The following is a 23,302-nucleotide window of genomic DNA, read 5'->3' as shown; positions in this document are numbered from 1 at the left end:
GGACTGTAATACAAAATTTGTATGGTTAATGAGCACAGAAAATGCTAGTGTTATTTTGTTGCTAGCTAACTTCTTGTATAAGATTTATAACATTAGAAAGACTATTGTATGATCTTGCTCTGCTCTGTTCGTTTTGCAGTGGTCATGTTAGTTAGATCTGGGTATCGGTCGCTCTTTGCAGGATTTTTTGGGTGGTCTGGCGGGAGAACAGTCATCTTTTTCTTTTAGATGGCTGCTCACTCGGCATGCTTCTCCTGTCGTCATGTGTTTCCTGGCTGTGGTCTGGTGCATACTTTGATGAGTTGTTTATTGGATGGCTTCTGCGGAACGAACTGCGCAGGGTTTCGTGTTTTTAATGGGAATTTAAATAATATCTCATAATCAAGATCTTTAGAACATCCAATATTTGTGCGTAAGTTACATAACGGTCTGATGTCTCTATCAAGCTTAATGTTTATAGTATTGATAATGATAACTCTACTGTACTTTTACACAATCTTTTTTACATGTAACATCATCTGCAATACTATAGATGATATTATACATGCCTTATAAACACATTTTGATATTTTATTAATCTTCAGTTCCAAAGGAAATATTTTAGCTCATGTGTACATCTAATGTTATTTAAATTAATTGTCTGCTAAACTACAGACAGCTGTCTGCAAAACTATAGATAGCCCTGTGATGCTCTAGAGTTTGACAAATATTCTTTCAATAGTGCCTGATTGTGACAACAGACTGTTTCATCTGAAGCTTATATTATTTTTATGGTGTATTTGCATATATAGGTGTTAGGCCTATTGGGTATGTTATTTTGTTAAGGGGGTGGAGGGGAGAAGCCTTGTAGTAGGCACTGTTAGATTTATTAAGCCTTAGTTAGTTGTTTTTACACCAATACGAATCATGCATTATTTGTGTTACTAATATTATTTTTATTTCCTTCAAATACTTTTATCTATGTGATTATTATGTCATGTAATGTGACCCATGATAAAACAATATTTTATTCTATTCTTGATCCCAATATCACTTGTCTGAATATTCATAATCATCCTAATTGTGGTACATGGTTCTTTTAAAATAATATAAAATAAAAACTTCTTTGACACAATCATCAGCATTTATATCTTGTAACCTGATTATCCCTATGTACATCACTTATATACATATATACATCAGACTCATTATCTTATCTGTATTTCAAATTCATTGAAGAAAATAACCATTTGCGACTCGCTAAAGGGACAAAATTATACTATTTCAAAGAAAATAGCACTTCCAGTGCTTTTTTTTCCTACGGTGCAAGATAATCTAGTAACTTGATATTTAAGCCGACGTGTCCCTCAAATAGTATTTTACAAATGTTGTCTTGCGGCTCCAATCAGATGAAGCAAGGATAGAGTCTTATGAAGCACCTTTGTACAAAGCATAAGAAGATCCAATTGCTCTTGTGCTATGACCACGTGTCCTAAGGTTCCTATTGTTTAATGTCAGCTTTAAAGTCTACAATCCAGTGAGCTATTGTTTGAGAGGTTATAGGTTTGTGAGGTTCTTTCAAACTGAGAAAAACACTAAGTTCCTCTATTCCAGGAATTTGCATCAGGTTTCTTACGGAATTTCTCTGTTTTCTTTAAATAGTAATATATACTGCACTTCAGATCTAGTAACTTGTCTTCTTCAAAAACTGGAATGAATATCTTTGCACCATAATGGTGTTCTCTGTCTTGTTTTGACAAACCTTGTCTTGTAAATGTGATTCCTGTGCTCTGTACATTCACTGAACCCTCTCCTAGCCGCAGGGATTGAAGATCACTGCATCTCCTGAAAGATGTAATTGCAATGTGGAAAACAGTTTTAAAAGTAACTAACTTCAAAGAAGCAGTTTTCAAAGGTTCAAAAGGTTTCTTCCTTAAGGCTTACAATACAGTCTCCAAATTCCACTCTGGTACCAGTCTTCTTTGCGGTGGCCTAGAATTAAAAACACCTCTAATGAGACGAATGATATCTGGATGCTGACCAACCTTGAAACCATCTTTAGTTAGTAAAACAACAGACAGCATGCTTCTGTAACCTGCAATAGTTCTATACATCAACCCTTCTTGAAAGAGATCTGCAAGAAAATCAGACATATCAATCAAAGATGCATTATTGGGATTGATTTCCCTTGAACTTCACCAGCTACTTTTTATTTTGCATTGTAGTCTTTCTGGGTACCAGATCTCCAAGAGGCCCTGAATAAATTTCTAGACTTTCCAGAACAGCCTCTCTTTTCAAACTGTCTGTTGATAGTCTCCATGCCATTAGTCTGAAGAGTTCTGGCTGTGGATGGTATATCTGTGTTTGAGGTTGAACTAGAAGGTCTGGTACTACAGGTAACTGAACTGGACATGCTATCAGTAGCTGGAGTAGCTCCGTGTACCAATGCCTCCATGGCCAGTGCGGATCTATTAGTATTATTTCGCAGTGGAATTGTGACATATGTCTCAGAACTTTTGGAATCAGGCAAATTGGTGGGTAAGCATACGCAAACATGTTCTCCCACAAAATTGAGAGAGCATCTATTGCATATGCTTCCTGAGTTGGAAACAAGTGCAGAAAATTTTCGTCTGATGGTTCATTATCGATGCAAATAGATCCATCAATGGGTGACCCCACATCAAAAAAAATACTCTGCACTATTTCCGTTTTCAAGGACCATTCTGTTGCTAAATTTTTTCTGCGACTCAATTGGTTGTCTAACACATTTTCTTTCCCTGCTATATATACTGCTCGTAAATTGAATTGGTTCTTGATTTCCAGATTCCACAAGTCCCAAGTTTTCATGCATAAATGACTGGACCGAGTGCCCCCCCCAACCCCACCCCGGTGATTGATGTATTGTACACAAGTCGAATTGTCAGATTTTATCAAAACAGATTTCTGTTTCAATTGAGGGAGGAAATGTTTCACAACAAGTAAACACTGCTGCTTCCAATTCTAACAGGTTTGTATGCCATTTCTGTTGTTCTATTGACCAGTTCCCTTGAAAAAATTGGTTCCCCATGTGACCCTCATACATGGTTTTCGAAGCATCTGTTGTGATTATAACTTCTGACATCGCACCACTGTAATTGGCGACCCTTCAAAATGTTTCCTTTTTGTCTCCACAAATGCAAGTGACTGAGTAGGTGTTGAGTTATGGGTATCAACATATCTATTGGACACTTTGAAGGTTTCCAAAAACGGAGCAGATGTAGTTGTATGGAACTCATGTACAGACATGCATTGGGAACCAACTCAATGCAGGTTGCCATTAATCCCAGCAGATGCAAGAAGTCCTGAGCTTTGGCATGTCCTTTCACTAGAGGTTCTAATGCTAACTGTATTTTGCGGAACCTGAGTCTCCTCTGTCGGCATAACCAGGCCAAGATGTAATTGAAAAAGGGCTCCCAGATAAACAAACGATTGACTGGGTACTAAACTGGACTTCTTGACATTTATCATGAACCTCAGGGAGACCATAAGATTGAGACATACATTCTGATCTTTTAGTAAAGATTGTTTTACTTGATTCAGGCAAAGCCAGTCGTCAAAATACACTCCTAGTCTGATGTTCAGTGTTCTCAAATATGCTGCTACTACAGACACTAGTTTTGTCCATACTCTGGGAGCACAAGTCGGACCAAAACACATTGCTTTCCACTGAAAACACTGGCGTAGATACTTTCTGTGATTGGGAAATATTGGAGTGGGAAGGTACACTTCTGCTAAAACTATCGTAAACCCCCAATCTTTTGGTCTCACCATGTTGATCACTTTTGCTAATCTATCCATTTTGATACATGTTTAAAGGTCTTAAATTTATCACTGGATGCATTTGGCCATTCTTTTTTGGAACTAAAAAAGAAGGTATTGTAAAAACCTTCTTGACTTTTTTGAATTGGAACTTTTTCTATGGCATCTTTTTAGCCCACCATCATCATCAGATGGTTGGCTATTCAAATCACTGCGTCCATCGTCCGTCCTTCCGTCCGTTAACAATTTCTCGTTATCGCATCTTCTCAGAAACTACAGGGGGGGATTTTGACCAAACTTTGTCAGAATGATGTATTAGTACCCTAGTTGTGTCCCTCTGAAAATCAGACTGGTTCAACAATTTTTGAATGAGTTATGGCCCTTTGTTTATTTTTATAATTTACATAGATTTATATAGGGAAAAACGTTGAAAATCTTGTCCAAAACCACAGGGCCTAGGGCTTTGATATGTAGCATCATCTAGCAGTCCTCTACCAAGTTTGTCCAAATTATTTCCCTAGGGTCAAATATGGCCCGCCCCGGGGGTTACATGGTTTATATAGACCTATATAGGGAAAAACTTTGAAAATCTTCTTGTCCAAATCCAGAGGGCCTAGGGCTTTGATATTTTGTATGTGACATCATCTAGTGGTCCTCTACCAAGATTGTTCAAATTATTCCCCTAGGGTCAAATATGGCCCGCCCCGGGGGTTACATGGTTTATATAGACTTATATTGGGAAAAACTTTTAAAATCTTCTTGTCCATAACCTACAACATTCAAATTTGGACCACACATATAGTTCTGGGTGGCTAGATGAGCCTTGACATGAGTTGACCTTGATCTTGACCTAGTGACCTACTTCCACATTTCTGTAGCTACAGACTTCAAATTTGGACCACATGCATAGGGTTGTGTACCGAAATAAACTTTGACCTCGACACTGACCTAGTGACCTACTTTCACATATTTGAAGGTTGAAGCTGCAACCTTCAAATTTGGACCACCTGCATAGTTTTGTGTACCGAAATGAACTTTGACCTTGAGATTGACCTAGTGACCTACTTTCACATTTCTGTAGCTACAGCCTTCAAATTTGGACCACATGCATAATTATGTTTGTGTACCGAAATAAACTTTGACCTTGACATTGACCTAGTGACCTACTTTCACATTTTTGAAGGTACAGGTTTCAAATTTGGACCACATGCATAGTTTTGTGTTCTGAAATGAAATTTGACCTTGATTTTGACCTAGTTACCTACTTTCACATTTCTCAAGCTACAGCCTTCAAATTTGGACCACATGCATAGTTTTGTGTACCGAAATGAACTTTGACCTTGAGATTGACCTAGTGACCTACTTTTACATTTCTCAAGCTACAGGCTTCAAATTTGGACCACATGCATAGTTTTGTGTTCTGAATTGAAATCTGACCTTGATTTTTACCTAGTACAAATGTACCTACTTTCACAATTCTCAAGCTACAGCCTTCAAATTTGAAGCACATGCATAGTTTTGTGTACCGAAATGAACTTTGACCTTGAAATTGATCTAGTGACCTACTTTCACATTTCTCAAGCTACAGCTTTCAAATTTGGACCACATGCATGAACCACATGCACAGTTTTGTGTACTGAAATGAAAATTGACCTTGATTTTGACCTTAAGCTAGTCTTGAAATTTGGAACATGCAAAAAAAGGTCAATCGTGGGCACCAAGATCACTCTGTGATCTTTTGTTGTATTAAAATATCTATTTCTTTTGAAATAAGTTCTTGATCTTTTAAAGGTACTATCGTTTGTCTTATGCCGTTGAATTTCGTTTTTTTTACAAACTCTAATTTGTAGCCTTCTGTCAGTGTTGATAAGACCCACTGATCTGTAGTAACTGTTATTGTTTGCCAATTGTTCAGGAAAATTTCAGACTACCTCAGACAGGTATCTCGGGTTTCTAACATATTATATCTGCAGTTTTGCTTACCTTGTAGTCATTTTTTTTTATCTTAAAAGGAGGTATAGCTGGACGATCAGCAGTCTCCCTTGAAATAGACTTTCTTGTGTCAGTATTCCGCCTGTAATTAGACTGAGATTGAGTAACAGTAATTAATGGCAATGAAAATTCTGTTGGTTTATGGCGTTTGTCAGGTTTGTCATACTGACTTTCACTGAACTTTCTTTTCTTCTCAGATAAGTCTGGGACCAGGTCATTTAACTGGCCTTTCTGTACTTTCCTACTTTTTATGCCCCCGAAGGTGGGCATATTAAAATCGCACTGTCCGTGCGTGCGTGCGTGCGTGCGTGTGTGTGCGTCAGGTAAATTCTTGTCCGGGCTGTAACTCTTCCATTCATAAAGGGATTTTGAAATAACTTGGCTTAAATGTTCCCCATAATGAGACAACGTGTCATGCGCACCACTCAGACCCCTTGCTCCAAGGTCAAGGTCACACTTAGAAGTTAAAGGTTAACTGGGATGTTTCGTGTCCGATCCCTAACTCTGCCATTTATTAAGGGATTTTGAAATTACTTGGCATAAATATTTGTCATGATCAGACAACATGTCATAAGCAAGACCCAGACCCCTGGCTCCAAGGTCAAGGTCACACTTAGAGGTCAAAGATTAACATGGTTTGTTTCTTGTCCGGTCTAGGACTCTACCATTGATGACGGGATTTTGAAATTACTTGGCATAAATGTTCCCTATAATAAGATGAGGTGTCATTCGCAAGACCCAGACCCCTAGCTCCAAGGTCAAGGTCACACTTAGAAGTCAAAGGTGTTTCTTGTCTGGTCCATTACTCTGCCATTTATCAAGGGATTTGAAAATAATTTGACACAAATGCTAACCATATTGAGATGTGTCATGCTTATGACCCAGGCCTCTTAGGTCAAGGTCAAGGTCACAAAATGGTATGTGATTTTTTTTGCGCATACAACTGTGGCATTCTTGGGCCTGCTTCGGGGGCATTTGTCACCAATGGTGACAGCTCTTGTTAATTTTTCACTTAAACCCTCACCAAAAACTCCCTTGGCTGATAAAGGTAATTGATGACTTTTGTCTGAACATCTTTCAATGAATCAAGTCCGGAGTCTGAAGCTGCTTTTCTTCTTTCTAAATGGTGATCTAACACTTTCCCAGAGATGTCATACAAGTCTCTCACTGTCTGTATGGCACAATCTAAATTAGGTTCTTTCTCTTTCAAACTATTCATCAAAGAACCAAGACCCTGCTGGAGATATGCCAGAGAAATAATGCTCATACATGACGCAACTTGACCCTGATATGCAAGAGTTTCAATAGGTTTGAATGGGTAAGAATGTAAATGTCTAGACTTACCCCAAGATTACAGCTCGAACCCCGTGTCTTTTCCGAAGCATTGGTTCAATCAAGTCATCAAGTCCAGGAACATTTAAAAATTCCTCTGATTTTTCATTCACAGGAAAACACTGTCTGTAATCATCTCTATATTATTAAGCAGAAATCCTATCAGGAGTACCTGAATGCCAGGACTTTTCAAGAATATCAACTTGCGACTTGTCAAGGATCAAGCCAAACGTAGACTTATCCGAAGGCTTATTTGTCTGAAAAATGTCATCTAATTTTTCTGTATTGCTGACAAATTTTGTGAAGTTACTGTTTTGTCTACTGTCAGAACTTGAAGCTATTGAGACTGAATGATGCAATGCTAAACTTTCATCATCACTGTCATTGTATAAATTTCACATTTCTGAATGGCCCGCCCGCTTAGCTCAGTAGGTAAGAGCGCTGGTCTACGGATCGCGGGGTCGCGAGTTCGATCCTCGGGCGGGGCGTATGTTCTCTGTGACTATTTGATAAACAACATTGTGTCTGAAATCATTAGTCCTCCACCTCTGATTCATGTGGGGAAGTTGGCAGTTACTTGCAGAGAACAGGTTTGTACTGGTACAGAATCCAGGAACACTGGTTAGGTTAACTGCCCGCCGTTATATGACTGAAATACTGTTGAAAAACGGCGTTAAACCCCAAACAAACAAACAAACATCATTTCTGAATGAGACGCTTGTAAAGATAACACATCAGTGTCTCTGTATGATTTAGCACCATTCTCAGCATGTTGACGAGGTAGAACCTCTACCTCTGGTACACTGTGCAAATTCAAACGCTGCCCCGAAGGCCCATTATTAAAATTCTGTAGCAATGAAAAGAGCGCACCAAACTGTGCCTCTGTACCTGTCTCTATGTCAATAATCTTCTTTTCTAAATCTTTCAAAGTAAGACGTTCAGAAGTAGATTTTTCACCATGACCTTTCCCCCCACCGGTGGTTGCACTATAGGCGCTGGCATGTCATCCTCTGAAGGTGAGTCACCTGGCTTGTTACCAGCCTTCACAGTTGCTTCAGTCATGCATACTAAACTTAAAACTCAAAACTCAAAAAACAATAAGAAAATTAATGACTCTTAAATTTTTTTTTACATCTGAACGTTTTGAGCGCTGAAGATAAACTGGAGCTCATGTGTGCTTCACTTCCGGTTTAGAACACTAAGACGCTTGATTTTATTTTTCAAGCATCTGGCGAGTCTGAACGTTAGCAAGGGAGATAAATCCTAATGGTAAAGCATAATCAGTAAGTTAAACTCGATTGAAGTAAAATTTGTCAGAATGTTACCCTCAGTAAAATCTTGGACGAGTTCGATATTGGGTCATCTGGGTTAAGAAACTAGGACACCAGATGAAGTCAAAGGAAAAGTTTGTTAACTCTCTAGAGGCCACATTTATGACCCTATCTTCGTGAAACTTGGTCAGAATGTTTATCTTGATGACCTCTAAGTTTGGTTTTGCTGTAACTCTGCGATTCCAGCAGGTATGCAAATTTTGATTCCATACCTCATGTTTTTATTTCGATGTAAATGAGATGTGAAACCAAAATTTGTAGTCCTGTTTGGCGCCATATAACCTATACTGTGTTGGTGCGCCGTAAAACCCAAATAAATAAATAAATAAATAAATTGAATCTGGGTCATGTGGGGTCAAAAACTAGGTCACCCAGTCAAATCAAAGGAAAAACTTGTTAACTCTGAGGCCCACATGGTAGATGGGGAAACCCAATGTGTAGCCTTTAGAAATAAAGTCGTTACTTACTTACTTACTTACTTACACTCTAGAGGCTACATTTAAGACCATATCTTCGTGAAACTTGGTCAGAATGTTTATCTTGATGATTCCTAGGCTAAGTTTGAATTTGGGTCATGTCGGATCAAAAACTAGGTCATTAGGCCAAATCAAAGGAAAATCTCTTGGTACCACATTTTAAGTTTGAAACTCATGAGAATTAGTCAGAATGTTTCGTTTTTGGTGACCTCTAGGTAAAGTTCGAATCTGGGTCATGTAGGCTCAAAAACTAGGTCACCCAGTCAAATAAAAGGAAAAGATTGTTAACACTCTCGAGGCTATATTTTTTACCCTATCCTTATGAAACATGATCAGAATGTTTATCTTGATGAACTTGAGGCCAAGTTTGAATCTGGGTCATGTCGGGTCAAAAACTAGGTCACTAGGCCAGATCAAAGGAAAATCTTGTTAACACTCTAGAAAGCACATTTTAAATTTGAAACTCATGAGAATTGGTCAGAATGTTTGTCTTGATGATTTCTAGGTCAGGTTTGAATCTGGGTCATATGGGGTCAAAAACTAGGTCACCTGATCAAATCAAAGGAAAAACTTGGTCAGATTGTTTGGTATCATGAAGTTTTATGATTTCGACTCTGGGTTTTCTAGGGTCAAAAACTAGGTCACTTAGTAAAATCAAAGGAAAAGCTTGTTTTTACTGTAGAGTCCACTTTTTTGCTCCAATCTTCACGATACTTTGTCAGAATGTTTGTTTTCATGAAATCATGGACAAATATTAATCTGGGTCATTTGGGGACAAAAACTAGGCCACAAGGTCAAATGAAAGAAAATGCTTGTTTACACTCGTGCTAAATTTTTGGTCCAATCTTAATTAAAATTGGTCAGAATATGTGTCTCCTTGAAATTTCGGACAGGTAAAAAAATAGGTCCGGTTGGGTAAAAAACTAGGTTACTAGGCCAAATCAAAAGAAAAACAAAACACTAGAGGCCACATTTTTGCTCCAATTTTATGAAACTTGGTCAGAATGTTCATCTACTTGAAAACTGAGACGAGTTTGAAACTGGGTCATGCGGTATCAAAAACTGGGTCACTAGGTCAAACATGTTTGTTATGTTGTTTTACTCTGGTGAGCGACCTAGGGCCACCATGGCCCTCTTGTTAGCTCACCTGAGCCAAAGGCTCATGGTGAGCTTTTGTGACCGCTCAATGTCCGTCATGTGTCGTGTGTCCGTCAACATTTTCTAAAAAAAATAATCTTAAAATCTGGGCAGAATTACACCAAACTTATTACAGGAATGATCCTTGGGTGGCCCCCTTTCAAAATTGTTCAAAGAATTGAATTCCATGCAGAACGCTGGTTGCCATAGCAACCGAAAGGAAAAACTTAAAAAATCTTCTTGTTCAAAACCGCAATGCGTAGATAGAGCCTTGATATTTGGCATATGATGTCATCTAATGGTCCACTATGAAGATTGTTCAAATTGTGACTCTGGGGTGAAAAGAGGCCCCTCCCCGGGGGTCACAAGTTTTACATAGACTTGTATAGGAAAAAACTTTGAAAATCTTCTTGTCTGAAACCGCAAGACCTAGGCCTTTGATATTTGGTATGAAGCATTGCCTTGTGGTCCTCTACCGAGATTGTTCAAATTATGCCCCTGGGGTGAAAAGAGGCCCCGCCCCAGTGGGTCTCAAGTTTTACATGGACTTACATAGGAAAAAACCTCAAAAATCTTCTTGCCTGAAACTGCAAGGCCTAGGCTTTTGATATTTGGTATGTTTCATTGCCTTGTGGTCTACTACCAAAATTGTTCAAATTATGCTCCTGGGGTGAAAAACAGGCCCTGCTCTGGGGGTCCCAAATTTAACATAGACTTATATAGGGAAAAAGATAAAAATCTTCTTTTCTGAAAGTTCAAGGCCTAGGCCTTTGATATTTGGTATGTAGCATTGCCTAGTGAATCTCTAACATAATGTATCAAATTATGTCCCTGGGGTGAAAAGAGGCCAATAAAATGTATCCAATTATGCCCCTGGGGTGAAAAGAGGCCCCGCCCTAGGGGTCCCAAGTTTAACATAGACTTATATAGGAAAAAAGAATCTTCTTGTCTGAAAGTTCAAGGCCTAGGCCTTTATTATTGGTATGTAGCATTACCTAGTGGATCTCTAACAAGATTGTTAAAATTATGCCCCTGGGGTAAAAAGAGGCCCCACCCTGGGGGTCACTTGTTATATAAGTTATATAGGAAAAAATACTTTCAGATCATATTTCCTAGACTGTTTAATTACAATTACCTGATGACCCCAAGTGATTAGGGGTCACTTGACTGTGACCTTGACCTACTGACCTACTTTCTTGTTTTTTAAGATACAGCCTTGAAATTTGGATGACATGTACAGTTTTGCACACCGATCTTAAAACTGGTTTTCAGTGGCCATGAATGTGACCTACTGACCTACTTTCTGATATTTAAGCATCAGTTGCCATTTGAAACATGTAGCTTATATTACTCAGGTGAGTGATTCCCACTTTAAAATGGTTTTCACACAAATGGTCCTTATGTAACCTTCTAACAATGTTAATTCAGCTTATTCTGATTAGTCAAAAAACATGGCCATCAGGGGACATGGTCACTTTTCTCTATATGTATATATTGGAAAACTAAAAATCTTCTTGTATGAAACTGCTGGTTAGATTTTGAAATAATTTTACACAAATGGTCCTTGTGTAACCCTCTACCGGGTTTATTCAAATTATTTTGATTCATTTAAAAACATAGCTGCCAGAGGGCATGGTCACTTTCCCTATATTTATATTGTGAAGGGGCCTCAGTGGCCGAGTGGTTAAGATTGCCGACTTCAAATCACTTGCCTTACATCGATGTTGGCCTGAGCTTTACTCGGGGCGTTGAATTCTTCATGTGAGGAAGCCATCCAGCTGGCTTACAGAAGGTCGGTGGTTCTACCCAGTTTCCCGCGCATGATGTAATAATGCACGCAAGGTCCCCTGGGGTCTTCCTCCACCATCAAAAATGGAAAATCGTCATATGATAAATTATTGTGTCGGTGCGAAAAAAATAATTGTTTGTTTCCGGTATCCCGACCTACCTTAAATTTTTGTCCCGACCGTAAATGTTTTTATGGCCTTGGGGAATATCGTTTTCAACCTTTTAACAAAAAGTTGCAAAACTGCACTTTTTATGTTGTAAACATGGTCAGTGGTATTAGAAATCAGCTTACTTATGCTCTAAAGGCATAACCACCTTTTAAGTCATTTGTATTCATTTTTTAACACAAAATTAATTTCCAAAAAGTTTCTCTTATTAAAAAAAATGTTCCAACCTACCTACCTTAATTTTTTTGAGCATGTTTCTGGAAACAAAGAATTTTTTTAGGCCTAAACACAACAAAATAAGTAAAAGTATATAATGAAAAGTTTAAAGATCTTCTTGTGTGAAACTGCTGGCCCAGTTTTGAAAATAATTTCACATAAATGGTCCTTGCATGATCTTCTACCAGCATTGTCCAAATTATTTTGATTTGTCAAAAAGACATGGCTGCTAGAGCGCATAGCCATGTACGTATTAAAAAAAAATCACACAAATGGTCCTTGTGTGGTCTTCTGATATGTCAAAATCCATGTCTGCCAGTGGGCATGGTTGCTCTTCCCTCTATGTTTATAGTGGAAACTTAAAACATTAGATAAAATATAGAAGCATTCTTTCTTGGGCGCAACAATAACTTTGACGTCACTGCATGTTAATGTGACGTCATTCTAGCGTAAGCGTGTTTTAACAGAGACAAGCATATTAGAATTTACAGTAATTGGGAAGGTGCCTTTGCCTGTTCATTTTTATTAGCTTGACTGTTTGAAGAATAAGTAGAGTTATTCTACTCACCAGGGTGTCGGTGTCACACCTTGGTTAAGATTTTAGTACCAGCCCACATTTTGACAAAGTCTTTTGAGATAAAGCTTTGAAACTTTCAGCCCCTGTGTACCATCACCATGTCTAGTTTTACGCAAGATTACATAACTCCATGAAGGATATTGGTTGAATTATAGCCCCTTTTAACATACAAATCTTGGTTAAGTTTTTCGTACCAGTTCATATTTTGTGTAAAGTGTTTGATATAATGGCTTTGAAACTATTTGACATGTGGACTTGAAACTTTGAAGACTAAGTCTTGTTTATCATCATGTTTTCCATCTGTAGGCAAGAGTACATAACTCAACTATTTTGGCTGACCTTGGCCCTTTTCATGCCCCCTGGAGGTAGACATTATTACAGTAAAATTGCACTGTCCATCCATCCGTGTAAATTCTTGTTCCGGCTGTAACGCTGCAATTCATAAAGGGGTTTTCAAAACTTGGCATAAATATTCACCATAATCTTTTAAGTGTCATGTACAAGACCCAGACTCCTAGCTCTAAGGTCAAGGTCACACATAGAGGTCAAAGATTAATAGGGTCTGTTTCCTATCTGGTCCATAACTCTGCCATCCATGAAGGGATTTTAAAAGAACTTGGCATAAATGTTCACCATAATGAGACTATATGTCTTGTGCAAGACCCAGACCCCTAGCTTTAAGGTCAAAGTCACAATTAGAGGTTAACATGGTCTGTTTCTTTTTTGGTCCATAACTAGGCCATTGATAAAGGGATTTTGAGATTACTTGGCATAAATGGCATAACTACCCGGATAACCCCAGGCACTCTCGGGTTTACCCTTGGGACCTCCGTGGCTGAGTGGTTAAGGTCGCTGACTTAAGTCACTTGCCCCTCACCAATGTGGGTTCGAACCTCACTCGAGGCATTGAATTCTTCATGTGAGGAAGCCATCCAGCTGGCTTATGGAAGGTCAGTCGTTCTACCTAGGTGCCCGCTTGTGATTAAATAATGCACGGAGGGGCCCCTGGGGTCTTCCTCCACCAACAAAGCTGGAAAGTCGCCTTATGTCCTATAATTGTGTCGGTGCGATGTTAAACCCAACCATAAAAACAAAAACATATTCTTACTCTTTTTTGGGGTTAACAAGGCGTACAACATCAACATTATTACCTTTATGATACAATTAACTGAATATTTAGATGGGCATATTTTGTGACAGTCTGGAACTCTTGTTTGGATTTAACCATGTTACAGCTATGTACCTTGTTTACCAGATAAACTCCTACAGCTTCCTTTTGGAAGGGATAGCTGCCTGCACATGCACACAGCTTTAAGAAAAATGTATCATGATTTATTTTAAATTTTATACAAGGCAGTTAACTTTCATATGTATTTGTGTTATTACAAGATTGTTAACTTTCATATTATATTAGTGTTACTACAAGACTGAAAACTTTCATACGATGTCTTTGTGTTACTACAAAACAGTTAACTTTCATAAATATTTGTGTTACTACAAGACTTTAAACTTTCATATGTATTTGTGTTACTACAAGACTTTAAACTTTCATATGTATTTGTGTTACTACAAGACTTGTTTACTTTCATTTGTCTTTGTGTTACTATGCTGTCTGATGCTAAATGACAATTTCATATTGACTATTTAAATTTGTAATAAAAAAATATGGCAAGTCTTTTATCATATTTGAGCTTGGTGACTGGTTGTATATGAGGAAAGTCATATTGAATAATTTGGAGTTGAAATTAGTTCAACATTAGGGACCTGGAATTAATTCAAATTATTGCCCATTTTTGACTTAGAAAATTTGATTAAAGTTTTACAGGCTTGTTGTTATCATTGCTTAAATTTAAATTTGTTGTAAATAACTAAGTTATGTAAGGCTGGCCAAGTTATGGTCCTAAATGTTTAACACAGAAGCTGTCAAATAGTGAAGTGCAGCTATTGCTTACATTTTAATTTGAACTTAAAGTTAATATTTTGTTTAGAACTTTTAGAAGATAATTCGATTGAAATTACAGAATCAAGTTCAATTTCAGGGCATTTTATTTTGTTTCCCCATACATGGAAAAGGGGAACCTCAATCATGCAATTGAAGTGGACAATAATGAGATCAGAGAAGGCAGACCGCCTGTGTTAAGCGTTAGCCACAGACTCCGTATAATGTTTCAGATAGCATCTGCCATAGATTTTCTGCATACCCCAGTTCCAGATATAAGGTAGAGAATACATTTTTAGCTCATCTGATTTTTTGAAAAAAAATGATGAGTTATTGTCATCACTTGAGCGGTTGTCGGCGTCGGCGTCGGCGTCGGCGTCTGCGTCGGCGTTGCCTGGTTAAGTTTTATGTTTAGGTCAGCTTTTCTCCTAAACTATCAAAGCTATTGCTTTGAAACTTGGAATACTTGTTCACCATCATAAGCTGACCGTGTATAGCAAGAAACATAACTCCATCTTGCTTTTTGCAAGATTTATGGCCCCTTTTGTACTTAGAAAATATCAGATTTCTTGGTTAAGTTTTATGTTTAGGTCAACTTTTCTCCTAAACTATCAAAGCTATTGCTTTGAAACTTGGAATACTTGTTCACCATCATAAGCAGACCCTGTACATCAAGAAACATAACTCCATCTTGCTTTTTGCAAGATTTATTGCCCCTTTTGGACTTAGAAAATCAGTTTTCTTGGTTAAGTTTTATGTTTAGGTCAGCTTTTATCCTAAACTATCAAAGCTATTGCTTTAAAACTTGCAACACTTGTTAGCCATCATAAGTTGACCCTGTATAGCAAGAAACATAACTCCGTCCTGCTTTTTGCAAGATTTATGGCCCCTTTTGGACTTAGAAAATATTAGATTTCTTGGTTAAGTTTTATGTTTAGGTCAACTTTTTCTCTTAAACTATCAAAGCTATTGCTTTGAAACTTGCAACACTTGTTCACCATCATAAGCTGACCCTGTACAGCAAGCATCATAACTCCATCCTGCTTTTTGCAATAATTATTGCCCCTTTTGGACTTCATTTTCTTGGTTGAGTATTATGTTTAAGTCAACTTTTCTCATAAACTATCAAAGCTATTGCTTTAAAACTTGCAACAGTTTTTCACCATCATAAGTGGACACTGTACATCAAGAAACATAACTCTATCCTGCTTTTTGCAAGAATGATGGCCCTTTTTAGACTTAGAAAATCATGGGTAGGACAATATTTCTATTACACAAAAAAAATCAGATGAGCGTCAGCACCCGCAAGGCGGTGCTCTTGTTTCTTTTGTAAGTATATATAGTCCCCTACTGGTTGAACATTGAGATTTATGGACATGACATGTGCATTGTTTTAGTCCTTCAGTCAGTATCTTCCATTTTGTCTGGGTGAACTCTTTGTAATGTACAGATTTGGTTGATAACTGCCATGTATGGATTGATTTTCAAACCCTAATGTGGAACTCGTGCGACACATTTCCTATAGCTCCCCCCGGGGGAGACGTATTGTTTTTGCCCTGTCTGTCCGTACGTCACACTTCATTTCCGAGCAATAACTGGAGAACCATTTGACCTAGAACCTTCAAACTTCATAGGTTGGTAGGGCTTATGGAGGAGACGACCCCTATTGTTTTTGGGGTCACTCTGTCAAAGGTCAAGGTCACAGGGGCCTGAACATGGAAAACCATTTCCGATCAATCACTCAAGAACAACTTGACCCAGAATGTTGAAACTTCATAGGATGATTGATCATGGAAAGTAGATGGTCCTTATTGCTTTTGGGGTCCCTCCGTCAAAGGTCAAGGTCACAGGGGCCTGAACATGGAAAACCATTTCCGATCAATAACTCGAGAACGACTTGACCCAGAATGTTGAAACTTCATAGGATAATTGGTCATGGGAAGTAGATGACCCTTATTGATTTTGGGGTCACTCCGTCGAAGGTCAAGGTCACAGGGGCCTGAACATGAAAAACCATTTCCGATCAATAACTCGAGAACAACTTGACCCAGAACGTTGAAACTTCATAGGATGATTGGTCATGGAAAGTAGATGACCCCTATTGATGTTTTGGTCACTCCGTCGAAGGTCAATGGCACAGGGGCCTGAACATGGAAAACCATTTCCGATCAATTACTTGAGAACGACTTGACCCAGAATGTTGAAACTTAATAGGATGATTGGTCATGCGGAGTAGATGACCCCTATTGATTTTGAGGTCACTCTGTTGAAGGTCAAAGTCACAGGGGCCTGAACATTGAAAACCGTTTCCAGTCAGTAACTTGAGAACCACTTGACCCAGAATGTTGAAACTTCATAGGATGATTGAACATGCAGAGTAGATGACCCCTATCGATTTTGGGGTCACCCTGTTAAAGGTCAAGGTCAAAGGGGCCTGAACATCGAAAACCATTTCCAATCAATAACTTGAGAACCTGTCGACCCAGAATGTTGAAACTTCATAGGATGATTGTTCCTGCAGAGTAATTATTTGTATTTGGGGTCACTCCATTAAAGGTCAAGGTCACAGGGGCCTGAACATTGATAACCATTTCCGATCAATAACTTGAGAACCTCTTGACCCAGAATGTTGAAACTTCATAGGATGATTGAACATGCAGAGTAGACGACCCCTATCGATTTTGGGGTCACTCCATTAAAGGTCAAGGTCACAGGAGCCTGAACATGTAAAACAATTTCCAATCAATAACTTGAGAACCACTTTACCCAGAATGTTGAAACTTCATAGGATATTTGAACATGCAGAGTAGATGACCCCTATCGATTTGTGACTTGAGAACCACTAGGCCAAGAGTGTTGAAACTTAGCAGGATGACTGGACATGCCAAGTAGATGATCCCTTTTGCAGCCAACCATCATTGTCTCTTTGACTTTCGCTCCTATTGACTTCTTGCCTATAGGACTTTGCATTGGGGGAGACATGCGCTTTTTTACAAAAGCAATTTCTAGTTATTTGTCTGTGTATGGATATTAAATAAAACTAAGGTCTCTATATTAAATATTAATAGTCACATTTTCTCTCTGAACAAACAAACATACATCTGATCATCCCGTTTGCTGGAGAGGATATAGAAATGCAGTATGTCTATCTGTCACACTGGAAGTGCAAGATGTAGAAGATAATCCAGCATCTCTGGTTCTGTAAAGTTCCATACCTGGGATCCTTATTTAAAAATCAGTAATTATACCAACAAAAATATGTGGGTTTAGGGGTTTATGGGAGTCGTCCTGCTGCTGGTTCACTGGAAGAAGTTTGGATTGAAACAAAATGTGTACATTGCATTTCTGGTGCATGAAAAGTAGCTGAATAAAACTGGGTATCACAACAATATTTGGATTTGCAAGGTCAGTGAAAGAATTATGGATGGGCCATTTGACACAAAAGGTATAATTTCTTCTAACAAAGTGCAGGAGTATTTACATTCACAGATAGCTCAAGTTATATCTTATTTTTCAGAGGATTGATACTACACATGGATATTAAATCATTAAATATTGTCCTGGACCAATATCTTAATGCACGGTTGATTGATTTTGGTCTTGCACGCGAGATGAAACATGGTCATGACCACACAGAGACTACAAGTATACAGTATCCTTCAACCCCAGGATATGGTAAAGAGACCCAACAACAGGTTCTGGCGAAACATGATGATTACCGTTATTTTGGTGTTGGTAAGCTTAAAATAGTTCTTTCTAAGATAAATTCAAATTTTCTTGTAGATTTAGGTACCTCCTTAACTTATTAATATATTCCTGTCATATTTTGAAATGAATATGCAGACCACTGCTTTCTTCTAAGTGCAGTAAGTTCACACAAGAACAAGTCAATGCTAGAAATAGGTTTTTTGAACAAAAGTGATGCAATACAATATTTATCACCTATTTTAGCTCACCTGTCACGTAGTGACAAGGTGAGCTTTTGTGATCACCCATCGTCCGTCCGTTCACAATTTCTTGTGAACATGATAGAGACCACAGTTTGCAATCAGTTTTAATCAAACTTGCACAAAACTTTTATTGGCATAATATCTCGGTTCCTTTTGAAAACTGGCCAGATCACATCATGGGTTCCAGAGTTATGGCCCCTTAAAGGGCCAAAATTTACTATTTTTGTGCACACCAATCCCCCCCCATGAGTGTTGGGGGCATATAGATTTGGTCTTGTCCGTGCATCTGTCCGTCTGAAGTTCGTGACGCGCCTAGCTCGAAAAGTATTTGATATAAATTGATGAAACCTTGCATGAGTCTTTATCATGATATGAACTTGCGCACCTCCTATTTTTTGTCTGGCTCCGCCCCCTATTTTCAGAGTTATGGCCCCTGAAATAGTCAAAAATGCACATTTTTACCTTGTGACACGCCTAGCTCAAAAAGTATTTGATATAGATTCTTGAAACCTTGCTTGAGTCTTAATCATGATATGAACTTGCGCACCTCCTATTTTTCATCTGGCTCTGCCCCCTGTTTTCAGAGTTATGGCCCCTGAAATAGTAAAAAATACACATTTTCACCTTTTGACATGCCTAACTCAAAAAGTATTTGATATAGATTAATGAAACCTTGCATCAGTCTTAATCATAATATGAACTTGTGCACCTCCTATCTTTCATCTGGCTCCGCCCCCTATTTTCAGAGTTATGGCCCCTGAAATAGTCAAAATTGCACATTTTCACCTTGTGACATGCCTAGCTCGAAAAGTATTTGATATAGATTCATGAAATCGTGCATGAGTCTTAATCATGATATGAACTTGCACACCTCCTATTTTTCATTTGAGTCTGCCCCCTATTTTCAGAGTTATGGCCCCTGAAATAGTCAAAAATGCACATTTTCACCTTGTGACATGCCTAGCTCAAACAGTATTTGATATAGATTCATGAAACCTTGCATGAGTCTTAATCATGATATGAACTTGCGCATCTCCTATTTTTCATTTGGGTCTGCCCCCTATTTTTAGAGTTATGGCCCCTGAAATAGTCAAAAATGTACATTTTCACCTTGTGATGCACCTAGCTCAAAAAGTATTTATTTAAGGACGAAAATTATGAATCATAAGAATAATAATAAACACAGGTTCTGTAAGACACTTGATTTTAATTACTCAAATACTGACAATATTTCATTTACAAATTGGTGATTCAATATCACATTAATTTATGCAAATTCAGTAATGGAACAAGTTTGGATAAATTGTGGCCGCATCTTTCTGCCTTAATGTCTAGCCTGAATTATGTCAAATAAAATGACCCAGGAATGACAAAGTAATGAAAATTCTAACAACCGAGGACCAAACATGCCTGCACACTTACGTAAACTTAAGGCAAAATTTCTGAAGCGCTATATATATATATCCGGACAATAGCTATATTTCTGCCGTGCACTATAACAGTCGCAATATTTGTCGTGTACAATACACGTACAATAATTTAACACCCATTTCTGCCATACAATATGGGCTATTAATATTTCTGCCATGCACGATACAAGCAAACTCATTTAGCAATATTTCGGCCATACCATATGGAATAGCCATACAACACAAGTACAATAATTTAGCAATATTTCTGCCATGCAAATTACAATACGAAATATAGCGATATTTCTGCTGTGCACAATACAGGTACACTATTTTTGCAATACAGTATACAATACATACATACAATATGGACTAGCAATATAATGTCAATACTGACAAGCAATATTTCTGCCGAGTACAATACACGTACAATAATTGAGTAATATTTCAGCCGTGCGCAATACGGACTAGCAATATTTCTGCCGTGTACAATACACGTACAATAATTGAGCAATATTTCTGCCATACAATATGACACAGACACTAGCATTTTTTCTGCGAACACTATATCAATATTTGGTCCTATCCAGAGAAAATTTATAATGCCAAAGAGACACATAGGAGATACCAAGTATAGCAACAACTTGTGGGCAAAACCTAGTGCTCACAGCAAAAACTAAATTTTGAAATGTACTCCAGCAAATTCACCAGACTAATGAATATTTCACATGAGTAAGACCAACAACCTGGCAAAGAATTGCTAGAATAAGAATATTTACCTAGCAAAAAAGAATGTATGCATATTCAACCATCCCCCTTTTCATGAATATTCCATAAAGCATTAACAGACCATAAAAGAAGATGATGATAAAGGTGCAAATGCATATCCGATAGTCAGAATACCTAATAAAGATGCGACAAGTATATTTACTTAAAATAAATTATAAAATAAACTAGCATTATTATGAAATACCTAAGTTAACAAACACACTTCCATGCGAACAGTTCTTTTCAGTCATAAGATTTAATCAAACCAACGTACTAGTTATATAATGCCTGTTCAGTAGTAAACTAGCAACATAAAATTATGTACAAGTGTTGAAAGAATAAATATTATTTGGAATCCGTGCACCAAAACCCTAAAAAACTCTTTTTTCGAGAAAAATAGGGAAAGCGTTGGACTACATTTAAAGAAATAATATTGTTATTAATTTATGTACATACAATAACCAAAATGGAAATACATACACCTAACATATTCCATAAAGAAACACAAAGTCTTATGAACAATAATTCTGTCAATGTTTCACAATAATAGTTCTGTTTATTTTCTATCTATAATATAAGATGTTAAATACACTACATGCCTTGTCAACTTCTATTATATTTCTGTTTCGTATACAATAGTATACAATGACCATGTCAAAACTTCTCATAAGTTCTCTGTATATATTATACCATGGCACACAATCCACTTGTCTATCACTTTACTATGATGAAATTGCAGTAATCACAAAATATTTTTACCATTATTAACTGCTAACGGATATATACATTAACTAAAACTTTCATTTCCACCTAAAGTGTCAACTCCATACATCTGGTGTGAACTGTTCTCCAAATAACTTGGTAAATTTAGGCCAAGTAAATTTAGGCCTACGCTGCAATCTGATGTAGCAATTCTGACAGTTTCCAAATGCATTCACTAGTTATCTGATTTTGAAATGTTAAGCAAATCTTAAATCTGTATTAGACAGATATCATATGGAACTGTGTCAGTAGTACTAGTTCCAAAAAGTAGCGATCAATGAAGATCACAATCGACCATCTGTATGTACTTAATTAGGCTTACTCATTGGCCTGTTATGTCCATCATTAACTATGGAATGTCCAGTTATAGATACAATAACTAAAACTTTCATTTCCACTTAAAGTGTCACCTCCATGCATCTGTTGTAAATTGTTCACCTAATGACTCGGTAAACAAGAAGTTAAATTCAGACCTATGCTATAATCTGATATAGCAATTCTGACAGTTCCCAACTGTAATCTCTCTCAGATTTTGAAATGTTAAGCGAATCTAAAATCTGCATTAGACCGATATCTTCCGGAACTTTGTCAATAGTAGGTCAAATAGTAGCGATCAATGAAGACTACATTGTACTTAATTAGGCAGTCATTGACATGTGTTGTCCATCATTAACCACTAAAACTTTCATTTCCACCTAAAGTTTCACCTCTATACATCTGTTATAAATTGTTCTCATGATGTCTCAGTAAGAAAGTATATTTATGCTACAAACAGATGTAGTAAGTCTGACAGTTCCCCAGTACATTCTGTTCAGATTTTGAAATGTTAAGCAAATCTAAAATCTGTATTAGACCGCTGTCATCTAGCACTAAGTTAGTAGTTCAAATAGTAGCAATCAAGGAAGACTACAATGGACCATCCTTATTAGCTCACCTGTCACATAGTGACAAGGTGAGCTTTTGTGATCACCCTTCGTCCGTCGTCTGTGCGTCCGTGCGTCAACGATTTCTTGTCTGCACGATAGTGGTTTCATTTATGATTTTATTTTAACCAAACTTGCACACAACTTGTATCACCATAAGATCTCGGTTCCTTTCTTGAACTGGCCAGATCCCATTATGGGTTTCAGAGTTATGGCCCCTAAAAGGGCCAAAATTAGCTATTTTGACCTTGTCTGCACAATAGCAGTTTTATTTATGATTTGATTTTTACCAAACTGGCACACAACTTGTATCACCATAAGATCTTGGTTGCTTTCTTGAACTGGCCAGATTCCATTATGGGTTCCAGAGTTATGGCCCCTGAAAGGGCCAGAATTAGCTATTTTGACCTTGTCTTCACAATAGCAGCTTCATTTATGACTTGATTTTAACCAAACTTGCACACAGCTAGTATCACCATAAGATCTTGGTTCCTTTCTTGAACTGGCGAGATTCCTTTATGGGTTCTAGAGTTATGGCCCCTGAAAGGGCCAAAATTAGCTATTTTGACCTTGTCTGCACAATAGCGGCTTCATTTATGATTTGAATTTAATCAAACTTGCACAAAACTTGTGTCACCATAAGATCTCAGTTCCTTTCTTGAACCGGCTAGATCCCTTAATGAGTTTCAGAGTTATGGCCCCTGAAAGGGCCAAAATTAGCTATTTTGACCTTGTCTGCACAATAGCAGCTTCATTTA

General features: G+C 37.7%; 1 protein-coding gene across 1 annotated transcript in view; it reads left to right on the top strand.

Annotated features, from left to right (window-relative positions):
* Positions 1 to 23,302, top strand: part of LOC123535348 (uncharacterized) — a gene marked incomplete at its 3' end in the record, with an annotated part of 55,690 nt that overhangs the window by 18,694 nt on the left and 13,694 nt on the right. The window contains 2 exon segments of the mRNA XM_053533765.1: positions 14,833 to 15,012; positions 18,250 to 18,467. Coding sequence (XP_053389740.1) covers positions 14,833 to 15,012; positions 18,250 to 18,467 — 398 coding nt within the window.

The sequence above is a fragment of the Mercenaria mercenaria genome, unplaced genomic scaffold, assembly GCF_021730395.1.
Source record: "Mercenaria mercenaria strain notata unplaced genomic scaffold, MADL_Memer_1 contig_3082, whole genome shotgun sequence".
In the NCBI taxonomy this organism is placed as follows: domain Eukaryota; kingdom Metazoa; phylum Mollusca; class Bivalvia; order Venerida; family Veneridae; genus Mercenaria; species Mercenaria mercenaria.
Note: the sequence above shows the minus strand (reverse complement) of the source record. Positions and strands in the feature narration are given on the sequence as shown.